Genomic DNA, 12,526 nt, shown 5'->3' with positions numbered 1-12,526 from the left:
AACTGGCCTATTAGAAATATCTCGAGAACTAAAGGCAACAGAATCATGAAAATTGGAATAAAGGGGTTTTGAAGGATGATCTATTAAATGAAAATATTTTCATCTCTTTGCAACTTCCGGTTATACCGGAAGTTGCTTATAACTTCGTTTTTTTAAATGGGACACCCTGTATATTTTTACATTTTTGGATTCTCTTCGATGTCTTCTTTCTTAAAATATAAGGTTTTGTAATATTATACAGGGTATTTTAAAAGATAATTACGTTTTTTTATTAATTTCGTAGCAACATTCACACCCTGTAGAATTGTAGTAGTTTGACATCTAAAACTCTACTTACGTTCAAATGATTTTTAATATACTCTACTATTGTTAAGAATCATTAGTATAGCTAAATTTTTAATTACAAAACCTTATATTTTAAGAAAGAAGACATCGGAGAGAATCCAAAAATGTAAAAATATACAGGGTGTCCCATTTAAAAAAAAAAGTTATAAGCAACTTCCGGTATAACCGGAAGTTGCAAAGAGATGAAAATATTTTCATTTAATAGATCATCCTTCAAAACCCCCTTATTCCAATTTTCATGATTCTGTTGCCTTTAGTTCTCGAGATATTTCTAATAGGCCAGTTATCTACCTCACCCTGTATAAATAGTGAAAATTCTATAATGCGAGGGCTGGTACAATCATGCAGAATCAATGTTAGATTGCTTCTAATCCACAAGCGATCTTAAACAAATGGTAGTATAATATCTTCGACACATGGGACGTAGACCTATAGGTTTCATGTTACCTATTTTTTATACTACCTATTTTGAAACATCTGAAAGAGGTCACTTTTTGAAAGTATGTTAGTATGTATTAAAGACGTGATTTTACCGACGTATAAAAGTCGTCACCTTTTTGACGTCAAATCGATGAGACAAATTCACGTGATTTTCAACGTCGGTACTACGTCATAAAAACACGTCAATTGGTCATTTTTATGACGTGTTATCTACGTTATAAAAACGTCGTTTGGTTGCCTGGGAGGCGGCGCCAGATATGCGGTATTTGGTAAATACCGAACAAATGCTTGCGTGGCTAGTGATTTTAGTAAGTAATTTTGCCAATTTGGTAAAATTTGCAAAATAATAATTACTAAATAGTTAATAATTACCAAATAGTTAGTAATTTTGCCAATTTTGGCAAAATTGGCAAAAAACAAAAAAATTACCTACTTAAATCAATAGCCAGTTGATGGCCAGTTGTGTCTGAGTTTAGCGAACCGACTATATTTGCCTATTAGTGTGGAGGGGTTGCTATTGCTATTTGGCATTGACCAATTTTTAGTGCGTGTCGAATATTTGTCGTGTTCCCGTACGTTGACGGTCTTTTCAACACTTCAAAGCATGATACTATAAATAACTTTATTTATAGTATCATGGCTGGCTCCTCTGTGTCACTGTCGTTCCATTACTCCCACCTCTTGGTATTGTCCTTTTTATGATCATTTTTCAGTGCGTAACAAATGATAGGAAAAAGGGTAAGTCCGTGATAATACACATTTATGACATTTATTCTAACATGACATTTTAGTTAAATCTGACAGTTGTCACATTTTATTTTCAATTTGGAATAAAAACAAATCAAATGTGTTTCTTGCATTTATAAAATGGTATTCTTTTTCTCATGATCATCTTTCAGTGCGTCACAGTTTTTCGATTTCTTTCTAACGCATTAAATTGTATGTGACAGAAAAAAGGCACGTCGGTGATTACTTTGGTAATTATTCTAGTTGTCGATAGATGGCGCCATAATAAAAAAATAATTTTTTTTAATTAGATAATAATATTACAAATATAATCTGTATAATTTATAAGACTATACAAATCAATGAAAATACCATTTTATAAATGCAAGAAACACATTTGATTTGTTTTTATTAAAAATTGAAAATAAAATGTGACAACTGTCAGATTTAACTAAAATATCATGTTTGAATAAATGTGTATTATCACGGACTTACCCTTTTTCCTATCATTTGTTACGCACTGAAAAATGATCATGAAAAGGACAATATTTTCTTTGATTTGTATAGTCTTATAAATTATACAGATTATATTTGTAATATTATTATCTAATTAAAAAAAAAATATTTTTTTATTATGGCGCCATCTATCGACAACTAGAATAACTAGAATAAATGTTATAAAAATGTCACCGACGAAATGTAATCACCGACGTGCCTTTTTTTCTGTCACATACAATTTAATGCTTTAGAAAGAAATCGAAAAACTGTGACGCACTGAAAGATGATCATGAGAAATACTGTAGATACGCTCACACTCGCACGATAGACAAAGATAGCTAGACCACTGTACTTGATATTGGATTGGCGTTACACCCCGATGCATTGAGTGGCATATTTATTCTTAGAGCATGGAAAATTTTGGGGAGGTATAAAATTTTCCATGCTCTAAGGGCATATCCCTAGCCTGATCTATTGTTGACATATCTCTGACAAACACACAACACAGAATAAAAATGACAAATGACAGATTAGAGTTGTGTAAACAAAACTTGTTGTTTTGTGAAACAAAACGGCACACAGACATAATAAAAATAGACTAGGTAAGGTATGGGCCGCTCTTTGCAACCACTGTGTAGCCCAAAGATATGTCAACAATATATTTGGCTAGGGATATGCCACTCAATGCATCGGGGTGTAACGCCAATATCAAGTACAGTAGTCTAGCTATCTTTGTCTGTCCTGCGAGTGTGAGCGTATCTACCAAGAGGTGGGAGTAATAGAACGACAATGGGTGCGTTCGGACGACCACAGCGGCTGGACAGCTGAGCCAGCAGTAGCTGTCAGACGTAACCGCTGGAAGTCAGCCGCTGAGAGATTTACTAAGCTTTCCCTATCACGGCTGGATACAACCACTCAGCCGATTTCTGCTGACAGTCAGCCGCTATGGTCGTCCGAACGCACCCAGTGACACAGAGGCGGCAGCCATCATATGCTAGAGAGAGAAAGCTAAGCGCCGGTAGAGAGAGATAGATAGACCGTCGACCCGAACAGAACTGCTCCGCGTTAAGGCGGCGCCAGATATGCTGTATTTGGCAAATACGGAGCCAGCCATCATATGCTAGAGAGAGAAGGCTAAGCGCCGGTAGAGACCACCTACCCGAACTCAGAGATATGTAAAGAAAATAGATCAGGCTAGTCATATGCCACTCAATGCATCGGGGTGTAACGCCGATATCAAGTACGGTGGTCTAGCTATCATTCTTCTGTCGTGCGAGTGTGAGCGTATCTACCAAGAGGTGGGAATAACGGAACGACAGTGACACACAGGCGGCGGCCATCATATGCTAGAGAGAGAAAGCTAAGCGCCGGTAGAGAGAGATAGATAGACCACCGACCCGAACTGCTCCGCGTTACGCTATTTTTCGGACCTGGCCTAATCTATTGTGTTATTATATCTATGGTGTTTGTCAAGTTTGTCTTGTCCTTGTCGGTTGTCGTTTGTAGGCAGACATTTTGTTTTTGTACGGTAAACAAATATCTGAAACATATAAAATAATATTTATAATGTTTAATCCAGCGGAAGTAAAACAAGAAGTTGGTGAGACGACGTGTAAAAGAGAACTAGATAATGATGTGGGTGATATTCTACCGGATTCCTTCAAAATTGAAATTAAAGAGGAGCCTACCAGTGAAAGCACAAATCATGATGCATTTGAATATGTAGACGTAAAGGAATATCCAATCAAATCTGAAATAGAAGATGATGGTAAGTAGATAACAAACAATTACATTAGTTATGTACAGTAAAACCCCGATTATCCGTGCTCTACGGATCCGGCCGTGGCCAGGACCGTCTTTCACCTCTTAAGGTGGCTCCACACACAACGGAAAAACCGAAGGCATGCCTTGAGGCGAACCCAAAAATGTGGGGGTCTCCACACACTATGAAATATACGAAGGCCAGCCTTAAGGCACTCCAGTTTGTGTGTTTACGCAATGGCTTATTTGATCTTTTTTAATTCTTTCCGAAAACTGCTACGGATATTATTAATTTGTTTAATTACATAGTCCTTGTTAGCTAGAGGCTCCTTCCGCTAATCATTGGTAAGCAACTTTTTTTTATACAGTCATGATAATCTTTAGATGTAGTTTGCCACAAGCATGGCATATCTCTGAACATAGCTATAAATTCCTTATTGTTTAATATTATCAATGGCATATATTACTGCCCTGAACTCCTTGCTAAAATATTGTTGTTTGTTCCACCACGATCAACAAGACAAATTCAAACCTTTCATATTTCTTTTCATAGATATAATTACTCATATTTTACTTTTGTTCCTAGAACACTAAGGGCCGGTTGTTCGAACGCTAATCAACAATGATCATTATTAAATTTTTAATTACTGTCACCAAAACTGTCAATGTCAACTTTGTTTGGGTTGCTGAAAACATAATTAATTACAATTATGAGATTTATTATTAATTATGTTAATAATTCTTGTTATATTAATTGATTATAGTCTCAGAATTGTAATTAATTATGTTTTAACAATTGACATTGACAGTAATTAATTATTTGATAATGATCATTGTTGATTAGCGTTCAAACAACCCGAACGCTAATCAACATTGATCACTATCAAATATTTAATTACTGTTACAACTTTCAATGTCAACTTTGGTTGGGTTGCTGAAAACATAGTTATTTATAATTATGAGATTAGTTAGTCAATTAACATAACAATTATTAACATAATTGATTAACTAATTTCATAATTGTCTTCAATAATTATGTTTTCGGCAACCCAACCAAAGTTGACATTGACAGTTGTGACAGTAATTAAGTATTTGATAGTAATCAATGTTGATTAGCGTTCGAACAACCGGCCCTTAGACTTGCTAACTCCATAGGTGACCTTTTACTTTTTGGTAACTCTGTTGATGTTTTTAAGAACCATTTAACCAAATTAAATATTTAGCAATGTCATAACCTTGTTACTTGTTAGTAATTAATGTTTTGTAATTATTTTACTTTGTCATGTCTTTTTAAATGTTTTGTACTCTCTCATTTTATTCTTATATATTCAACACTGTAATTATCAATATCTTATTAATGTATTACCGAATTGGGCTTGCCCATATAAATAAATAAATAAATAAAAGTCAGTATAAATTGAATCAACTTGAAGTCCCTCTTCCAAGGCTTCAGATAGAAAATCAATTTGTATTGAAATTTCCGAATACCTCCACAGAATTCTCCATACACACAGAGATTTTCTTTGAAATCTTTCGCCTCAAGGCATGCCTTTGGTTTTCCATTTTGTTCCTTAAAGACGGCTCCACTTTCGCCTGTGTTCAAAGTCTTCAATTTATTTAATCTTCTGAGATATTCTGAGCAAGTATACTTACTTAGGGGGGTTCAAGTATTACGTAACGCAGTTTTTGAAGATTTTTGACCCACCATCCCCCCTATGTAACGCATCCTAATGGGGCATTCAAGTATTACGTAACACAATTTTTTAAGCTTTTTGACCCAACCTGCGTTACGTAATACTTGTACGGCCCCTTACTTAATCCAGAACTCATCTACCTTTAGGTCTGTCTCTGTCGTTTTCTTCCACATTTCCTTCTCATTTCTGTGCTTATTAGTCTATTCTTTTTCCTTTTTGTTAATGCCCAAGATTCACAGGCATATGTTAGAGTGGGTTTCACAATCTTTTTTACTATTTCCGTTTTTATATTCTTAGGTATTTCTTTCTTTTTTAAAAAGTTACTCTTAATATCATTGTACAGCTTACCAGTCTTTGCAGCTCTTTCATTTATCTCATCTTCTAATTTTCCATCCCGGCTTATGATTACCCCCAAATACTTATATCTGTCTTGTCTACCTGTTCAATTTACTTGCCATCTACTTCTATTTGATGTTTTCCTTTTTGTCTTCCAATTATAGGCCAATCAAGTTAGGATTTTACTAGACATAACGGAAAAGACGAGGTTTGACAGTTGAAATGTGTAGTATGAGATATTACAAAAAGACTACCATCTTTGGATTCATCAATTTTTTAGTGGAACATTTTTTAAATAAACAATCAAAACGTGAAACTTAGTTTTTTACTCATAACTTAAAAACTTGTTTATTTAGAAATTTGACGTCCACATGTAACTTTCTCAGAAAAAAAAAAGATACATCGAATGAGATACGCTAAATAAAAATCGGTTAATAAACAAAAAAGTTATTGCAAAATGGATGACAAAATCACTGTTTTTGAATATAGTTAATAACAATTTTATTGTTTGTTAAAATACGTTTTAATACACCCAAAATTGAGGGGACTATGATGTTTGAATGGTGTGCAAAAAATGGTCCAGATCTGTTAAATAGTTTTCGTAAAATTGAATTTGTTTATAAAATTTTTTGAAAAACGAGCTAATTTCTGAGGCTGGTCCAGTTAATATGGCTGAATGTATCTCAATAATCCGGGGCTCGTTTCCTTCATTAAGATGTATACTAACAACTTATGAAAAAAAAAAGTAAAATAAAATTACATATACGTACATAAAATTATTTGTTAATAAATAGCAGTTTTTAAGCTTATAAACAATTACAATAATTTCGTACAAATTAGATCAAATTAAATGGCAATAAAAAATACGGATGTATCTCAATAATCCGGGGCTCATTTCCTTCATTAAGATGTATACTAACAGCTTATGAAAAAAAAAAGTAAAATAAAATTACATATACGTACATAAAATTATTTGTTAATAAATAGCAGTTTTTAAGCTTATAAACAATTACAATAATTTCGTACAAATTAGATCAAATTAAATGGCAATAAAAAATACGGAAAGCTGGTTAAAATACACAACTTTCAAAAAAAATTTTTAGGTCCTACAATCCTTGGGGTCTCAGATATCCCCTTTTTTTGAAAAAATCACTGTTACGTTAATTAACAACACTAAGAGCTGAAATTGACCAATCTTTTATAAGAAAAGTCAAAGTTTTTAACAAAGTTTTTAGTAAGAAAAAATGTTAAAAATTGTTTAAATAGGAGTGTTATAAACACAGAGTATTTTGCGTTCCGACTAAAGTAAAAAATAGCGGGCGTAGTCGACTGACTGAATAGTGGGCGCGGTTGGCGACCGGCATGCGCATCAACTATTAAAATTACGTTATCCCGACCACAAAAATCCACTTTAAGGTGAATGACAAATTTTCGTCATTCCTTATGTTTTCGAGGTCTCTGAATCCGAATATGGAGTTAATTTTTTTCTAGAATTAGTGGAACATGTTCAAAAATCAAATTTTATGCAAAAATGCGAAAAATCAATTTTGATGATTTTTCAATTTTAACTCACTGTATTTTTGGTCGCTGTAAATATTTCCTTTTGAAAATTTTACTGTGTTATCTTTGAAGCATTTAGATAACAATGAGATTTGTCCAAAATGACTCAACACGTTAAAAGAGAAGTTGTTAATTTTTAAACATTTTGTCGTCAGATTTCGTTAGTTTCATGTTTACTTAAAAAAGTTGAGTGACAAACTTTTTAGTTTATAATTTTAATTAACACAGAAATAAAATATAATTTATGAAGAAGTTTTCCAAAAAAATTTAATTTAAAATATGCAATAGGAAAAATGTTATGTGACTTTATAGACGAGTGGCACACCCCAAAAAAAGATTATTTCTCGAGATACTGATACTAATTTTGGTCATACTTTATATTTTTGATGGTGCTCAAAACTAAAATTAGGGTTGTTTTGAATTTTACGTAAGGGAACATTATCAAAATCGCAACTTTACCCTAAAAATAAAAAAAAATCACGTTTTTTTGAGTTTAATTTTCTGTTCCATTGTAATATTTTTTTCTGATATTTTTATAGTATATATTTCTCACCTTTCTGAAGACAATGGGACCTGCTTCAATATTTCTGTCTTGCCATAAAGAAAGTTATAAATTGTTTGAAGTAAAAGGTGCAGATTCTTGAATTGCAAAGTTTAATCGCAAAAGTTAAATAACAAAATTTGAAATTTAGCTGTTTAATTAATTTTACGTTAAAATCTAGAGTACAGAGAACAAAATGTTTTATAGAAAAAAAGTGGTGTAACTTTTAATTTTAAGAATGATTTTATCTTTTTTTATTTTTAGGGTAAAATTGCGATTTTGACAATGTTTCCCCATCTAAAATTTAAAATAAAACTCATTTTCGTTTTCAGCACCATAAAAAGTATAAAGCAAGACCAAAATTAGCCATTCACCACACCGTGGTTGATATCTCGAGAAATGAGCATTTTTTTGGGGGGGAGTACCACGTACCACTCGTCTATAAGGTTGCGTAACTTTTTTCTGTTGCATATTTTCACTTTGTGGCCTTTTTATTGTTATTTTTTAAATTCATTTATTTAAAATATAATTTTACTAAATAAATGTGCAACATAATAATATTCATAAAATTCAAGTTTCTACCAAAATATATAAATATTAAGCTTCAAATCCGGTATACTGTCAATGTTAAAAATGGGCTGCAACGGTCTAGCGCTAGCGAATGCTAGTCCGCGAATTTATTCTCATTCGGCTGCGCCCATCATTTTTTTTTACTTTAGTCGGAATGCAAAATACTCTTTCTTTATAACAATACTGTTTAAACAATTTTTATCATTTTTTCTTGCAAAAAACTTTGTTAAAAACTTTGATTTTTCTTATAAAAGATTGGTTAATTTCAGATCTTAGTGTTGTTAATTAAGGTAACAGTGATTTTGTTAAAAAAAGGGGCTATCTCAGACCCCAAGGGTCGTAGGACCTAAAAATTTTTTTTAGAAGTTTTGTATTTTAACCAGCTTTCAATATTTTTTATTGCCATTTAATTTGATCTAATTTCTACGAAATTATTGTAATTGTTTATAAGCTTAAAAACTGCTATTTATTAACAAATAATTTTGTGTACGTACATGTAATTTTTTTTACTTTTTTTTCATAGGGTATTAGTATACATCTTAACGAAGCAAATGAGTCGCTGATTATTGAGATACATTCAGCCATATTAACTGGACCAGTCTCAGAACTTAGCTCGTTTTTCAAAAAATTTTATAAACAAATTAAATTTTGCAAAAACTATTTAACAGATCTGGACCATTTTTTGCACACCATTCAAACACCATAATGCCCTCAAGTTTAGGTATATTGAAACATATTTTAATAAACAATAAAATTGTTATTAACAATATTCAAAAACAGTGATTTTGTCGTCCGTTTTGCAATAACTTTTTTGTTTATTAACCGATTTTAATTTGGTGTATCTCATTCGATGTATCTTTTTTTTCTGAAAAAGTTACCTGTGGACGTCAAATTTCTAAATAAACAAGTTTTTAAGTTATGAGCAAAAAACTAAGTTTGACGTTTTGATTGTTTATTTAAAAAATGTTCCACTAAAAAATTGATGAATCCCAAGATGGTAGCCTTTTTGTAATATCTCATACTACACATTTCAACTGTCAAACTTCGTCTTTTCAATTATGTCGAAAAACGGCTTATTTTTTACTAACTTGATTGGTCTATTATCATTGTTTTTGATTTTTCTTTGTTTATTATTATGTTTCTGATTTTTAGCTCTTCCTAAAATATGTTTATATTTTCTTGTAATTGTTTCTCTGACTCCCCAATGATCAATAAGTCGTCTGCGTAGCATAGTTCTGTCATTTGTATCATTCTCAACTTCGAATATCCTACATTATATTTTCTCCATTTGTGTTTGCATTTTTTTATTACGTCATCTCTCTCTCTCTCTCTCTCGTTCCATCCCTCCTTGTGGAGTATTGGGCGCTTATGCGTTTCTTGGCCAAAAGTGTAAGATTGCTGTCTGGCCGGGACAGCGCATCTTCTTTTGTTTTTGTTCTCTGGATAAACTGTGAACTAATTTCCTCCACTCTCTTCTATCTTTTGCTCTCTTTTTGACTTCGCCCCATATTAGTCCAATTTTTTCGTGTTCTCTCGTTGTTGCTCTTTTCCAGCCGTTGTCTGGTCTGCCCCTCTTTCTTTTCCCCTCTGGTTGGTATTCAAGTGCTTGTCTTGCTATACTGCTTTGGTATTTCCTTAAAGTGTGGCTGATCCATTTCCATTTTTTTTCCTTGACTGTAGTAGATACATTAGTTTGCTTTGTCTTTTCCCATAGTTCTGTATTAGTTATTTTGTTTGGCCAGTATATTTTCAGGATTTTTCTTAGAGATTTGTTTACAAATGTTTGTAGTTTTTTAGTTGTATTTTCGTCCTGTTTCCATGTTTCTGCTCCATAGAGCAGTATACTTTTAATGCAACTGTTAAAGATTGTAATTTTTGTTGTTTCCGATATTTCGTTTGTTTGCCAAATTTTATTTAAAGCGTTGAATGCATGTTGCGCCTTTGTTATTCTCGTCTGTATATCCTTTTTACACCCCCCGCTCCTTTCCATGACAGATCCCAGATATGTGAACTTGTCTACCTCTTCTACTTCTTTACCGTTTATCATTATTTTATTATTTGGATGGTTATTATTTTTTAGAAGTTTAGTTTTTTCTGTGTTTATTCGAAGTCCGATCGTGTCAGAGTACTGTGCCAATTTGTCAATTTTTGCTTGCATATGATTTCGGTGTTCAGTTATCAGGCAGATGTCATCTGCAAATTCGAGATCTTCTAGCTGTTTGAAAAGGTTCCACCTGATGCCTGTTCGATCGTTGATTACTTTCCTCATTACCCAATCTATCATAATAAGAAATAGGGTAGGGGATAGTACACAACCCTGTTTGACTCCACTTTCTATGGATATTTCTTCTGATCCTTCACCTGAATGTTCTAGTTTGGCTTTGTATCCTTCGTAGAAGAGTTTAATAAAGTTTATGATTTTTTGTGGTTTCCCATATAATCTAAGGATTTTCCACATCTGTGCCCTATTTACACGGTCAAAGGCCTTTTCGAAGTCGATAAAACTCACATCTATATCTTTATTCCATTCATTTGTTTGTTCCAAGATAATTCTAAGGGTGCAAATGTGATCAATAGTGGAATGGTTGGAACGGAAGCCTGCTTGGTTGTTTCTCAGTTTTTTATCTAGTTCCGGCTTCAATCTTTCCAAAATGATTTTGGTCAGCACTTTGGATGTGCCACTTAGTAGTGTTATTGCACGCCAATTGTTGCATTTGCTCAGGTCTCCTTTTTTGGGTATTTTTGTAATCAATCCCTCTTTCCACTCCTTTGGCAATTCTTCGTCCGTCCATATTTTATTCAAAAGTGTATGTAGCATCTCTACTGACTGCTCGGTGTCTGCTTTTATTATGTCAATGGGTATATTGTCGATTCCTGCAGCTTTGCCATTTTTTAGTAGTTTTAGGGTGTTTCCAATTTCTTCCATTGTAATTTCTCCAATATTCACTTCTAGCTCTGGTGATTCTACTTCATCTTCTATGATTTGAGTTATTTCATGCTTAGTATATCTCTTCGAAGTATTCCTTCCATCTTTGGATTATTTCTTTCTCATTTTTTATTCTATTTCCTTGTTTATCCTTTACTTATCATATATTGCGTTGTGCTTTTCCTGTTAAGTTTCGTATGATTGTATATTGTGTTCGTAAGCCGTTTTCTTTCGCTGCTTCTGATATATTTAGCATCTCATTTATATAGTTTCATTTATCTTTTCTGGCTTGTTTTTTTACTTCTGCGTTTTTTGCCTTGTATTTCCTTTCAAGTACTAGGTTAAAGAGTAGTGGGCTCAGGACACAACCCTGTTTGAATCCAATGTTGTTGTCGAATACTTTTGATTTTTTATTTGTTGTCCTTACATAGCTTTTCGTTTTTTTGTATAAACTCTGGATGCATACTATTAGATGTTGTTCAATTTTTCTCTTCTCTAGTATTTCCCAAATATCTTCTCTTTTAATTCTGTCGAAAGCTTCTTTCATATCTATGAAACATGCATGTATTTATTTTTCTGTTTTAAGAGCTTTTTCTATTATTTGTCTCATGAAAATCTGATTGTTCGTTCCTCTTTTTTTTTCTGAAACCACTCTGGCTCTCCTCAAAGAGTAGTTTGAGCATTCTTTGCTATCTCCTTTTTTATACAATGGTGTTATAATGCCTATCTGCCAATTTAGTGGTACTTTCTTTTCTTTCTTAGCTTGGTTCATGATGTTTAGTAATTCTTGTTGTCTTTCTTCATCCATGTATTTGACCATTTCTGCAGTTATATAGTCATGTCCTGGTGCTTTTCCCTTCTTTATTTTGTTGATTGCATTTGTTAATTATTTTTGTGTTATATTTCCTATCTGTTCCTGTTGCTCTTGTGGGGTGTGTTGATTTTTGTTTTGTTCTATCTTATTTCCTTCTACTTGTTCCAATTCCAAGAGTTTTTCAAAGGATTCTCTCCACCTCTCCATAATCTCACTCTCTTCTGTAAGTATGTTTCCATTCTTATCCTTCACGTTTTTTCAATGTACAGTAAAACCTCCATTACCTGAAATCTTTTTAACCGAAACAGCTGACA

At 32.8% G+C, this 12,526-nt stretch overlaps 1 protein-coding gene across 8 annotated transcripts in view; it reads left to right on the top strand.

Annotated features, from left to right (window-relative positions):
- The first annotated feature begins 2,496 nt into the window (after positions 1-2,496).
- LOC126892624 (zinc finger protein OZF-like) overlaps positions 2,497-12,526 on the top strand; it is a 151,450-nt gene continuing 141,420 nt past the window's right edge. The window contains exon 1 of one of the 8 annotated variants that reach the window (XM_050662238.1): positions 2,497-3,778. In XM_050662238.1, coding sequence (XP_050518195.1) covers positions 3,577-3,778 — 202 coding nt within the window. In that variant the 5' untranslated portion in view covers positions 2,497-3,576. The remainder of the gene's footprint in view (positions 3,779-12,526) is intronic. The other 7 variants (XM_050662239.1, XM_050662240.1, XM_050662237.1 and 4 more) reach the window with 7 other exon arrangements.

The sequence above is a fragment of the Diabrotica virgifera genome, chromosome 9, assembly GCF_917563875.1.
Source record: "Diabrotica virgifera virgifera chromosome 9, PGI_DIABVI_V3a".
NCBI classification, from domain to species: domain Eukaryota; kingdom Metazoa; phylum Arthropoda; class Insecta; order Coleoptera; family Chrysomelidae; genus Diabrotica; species Diabrotica virgifera.
This window is presented reverse-complemented; position numbering and strand designations above follow the sequence as displayed.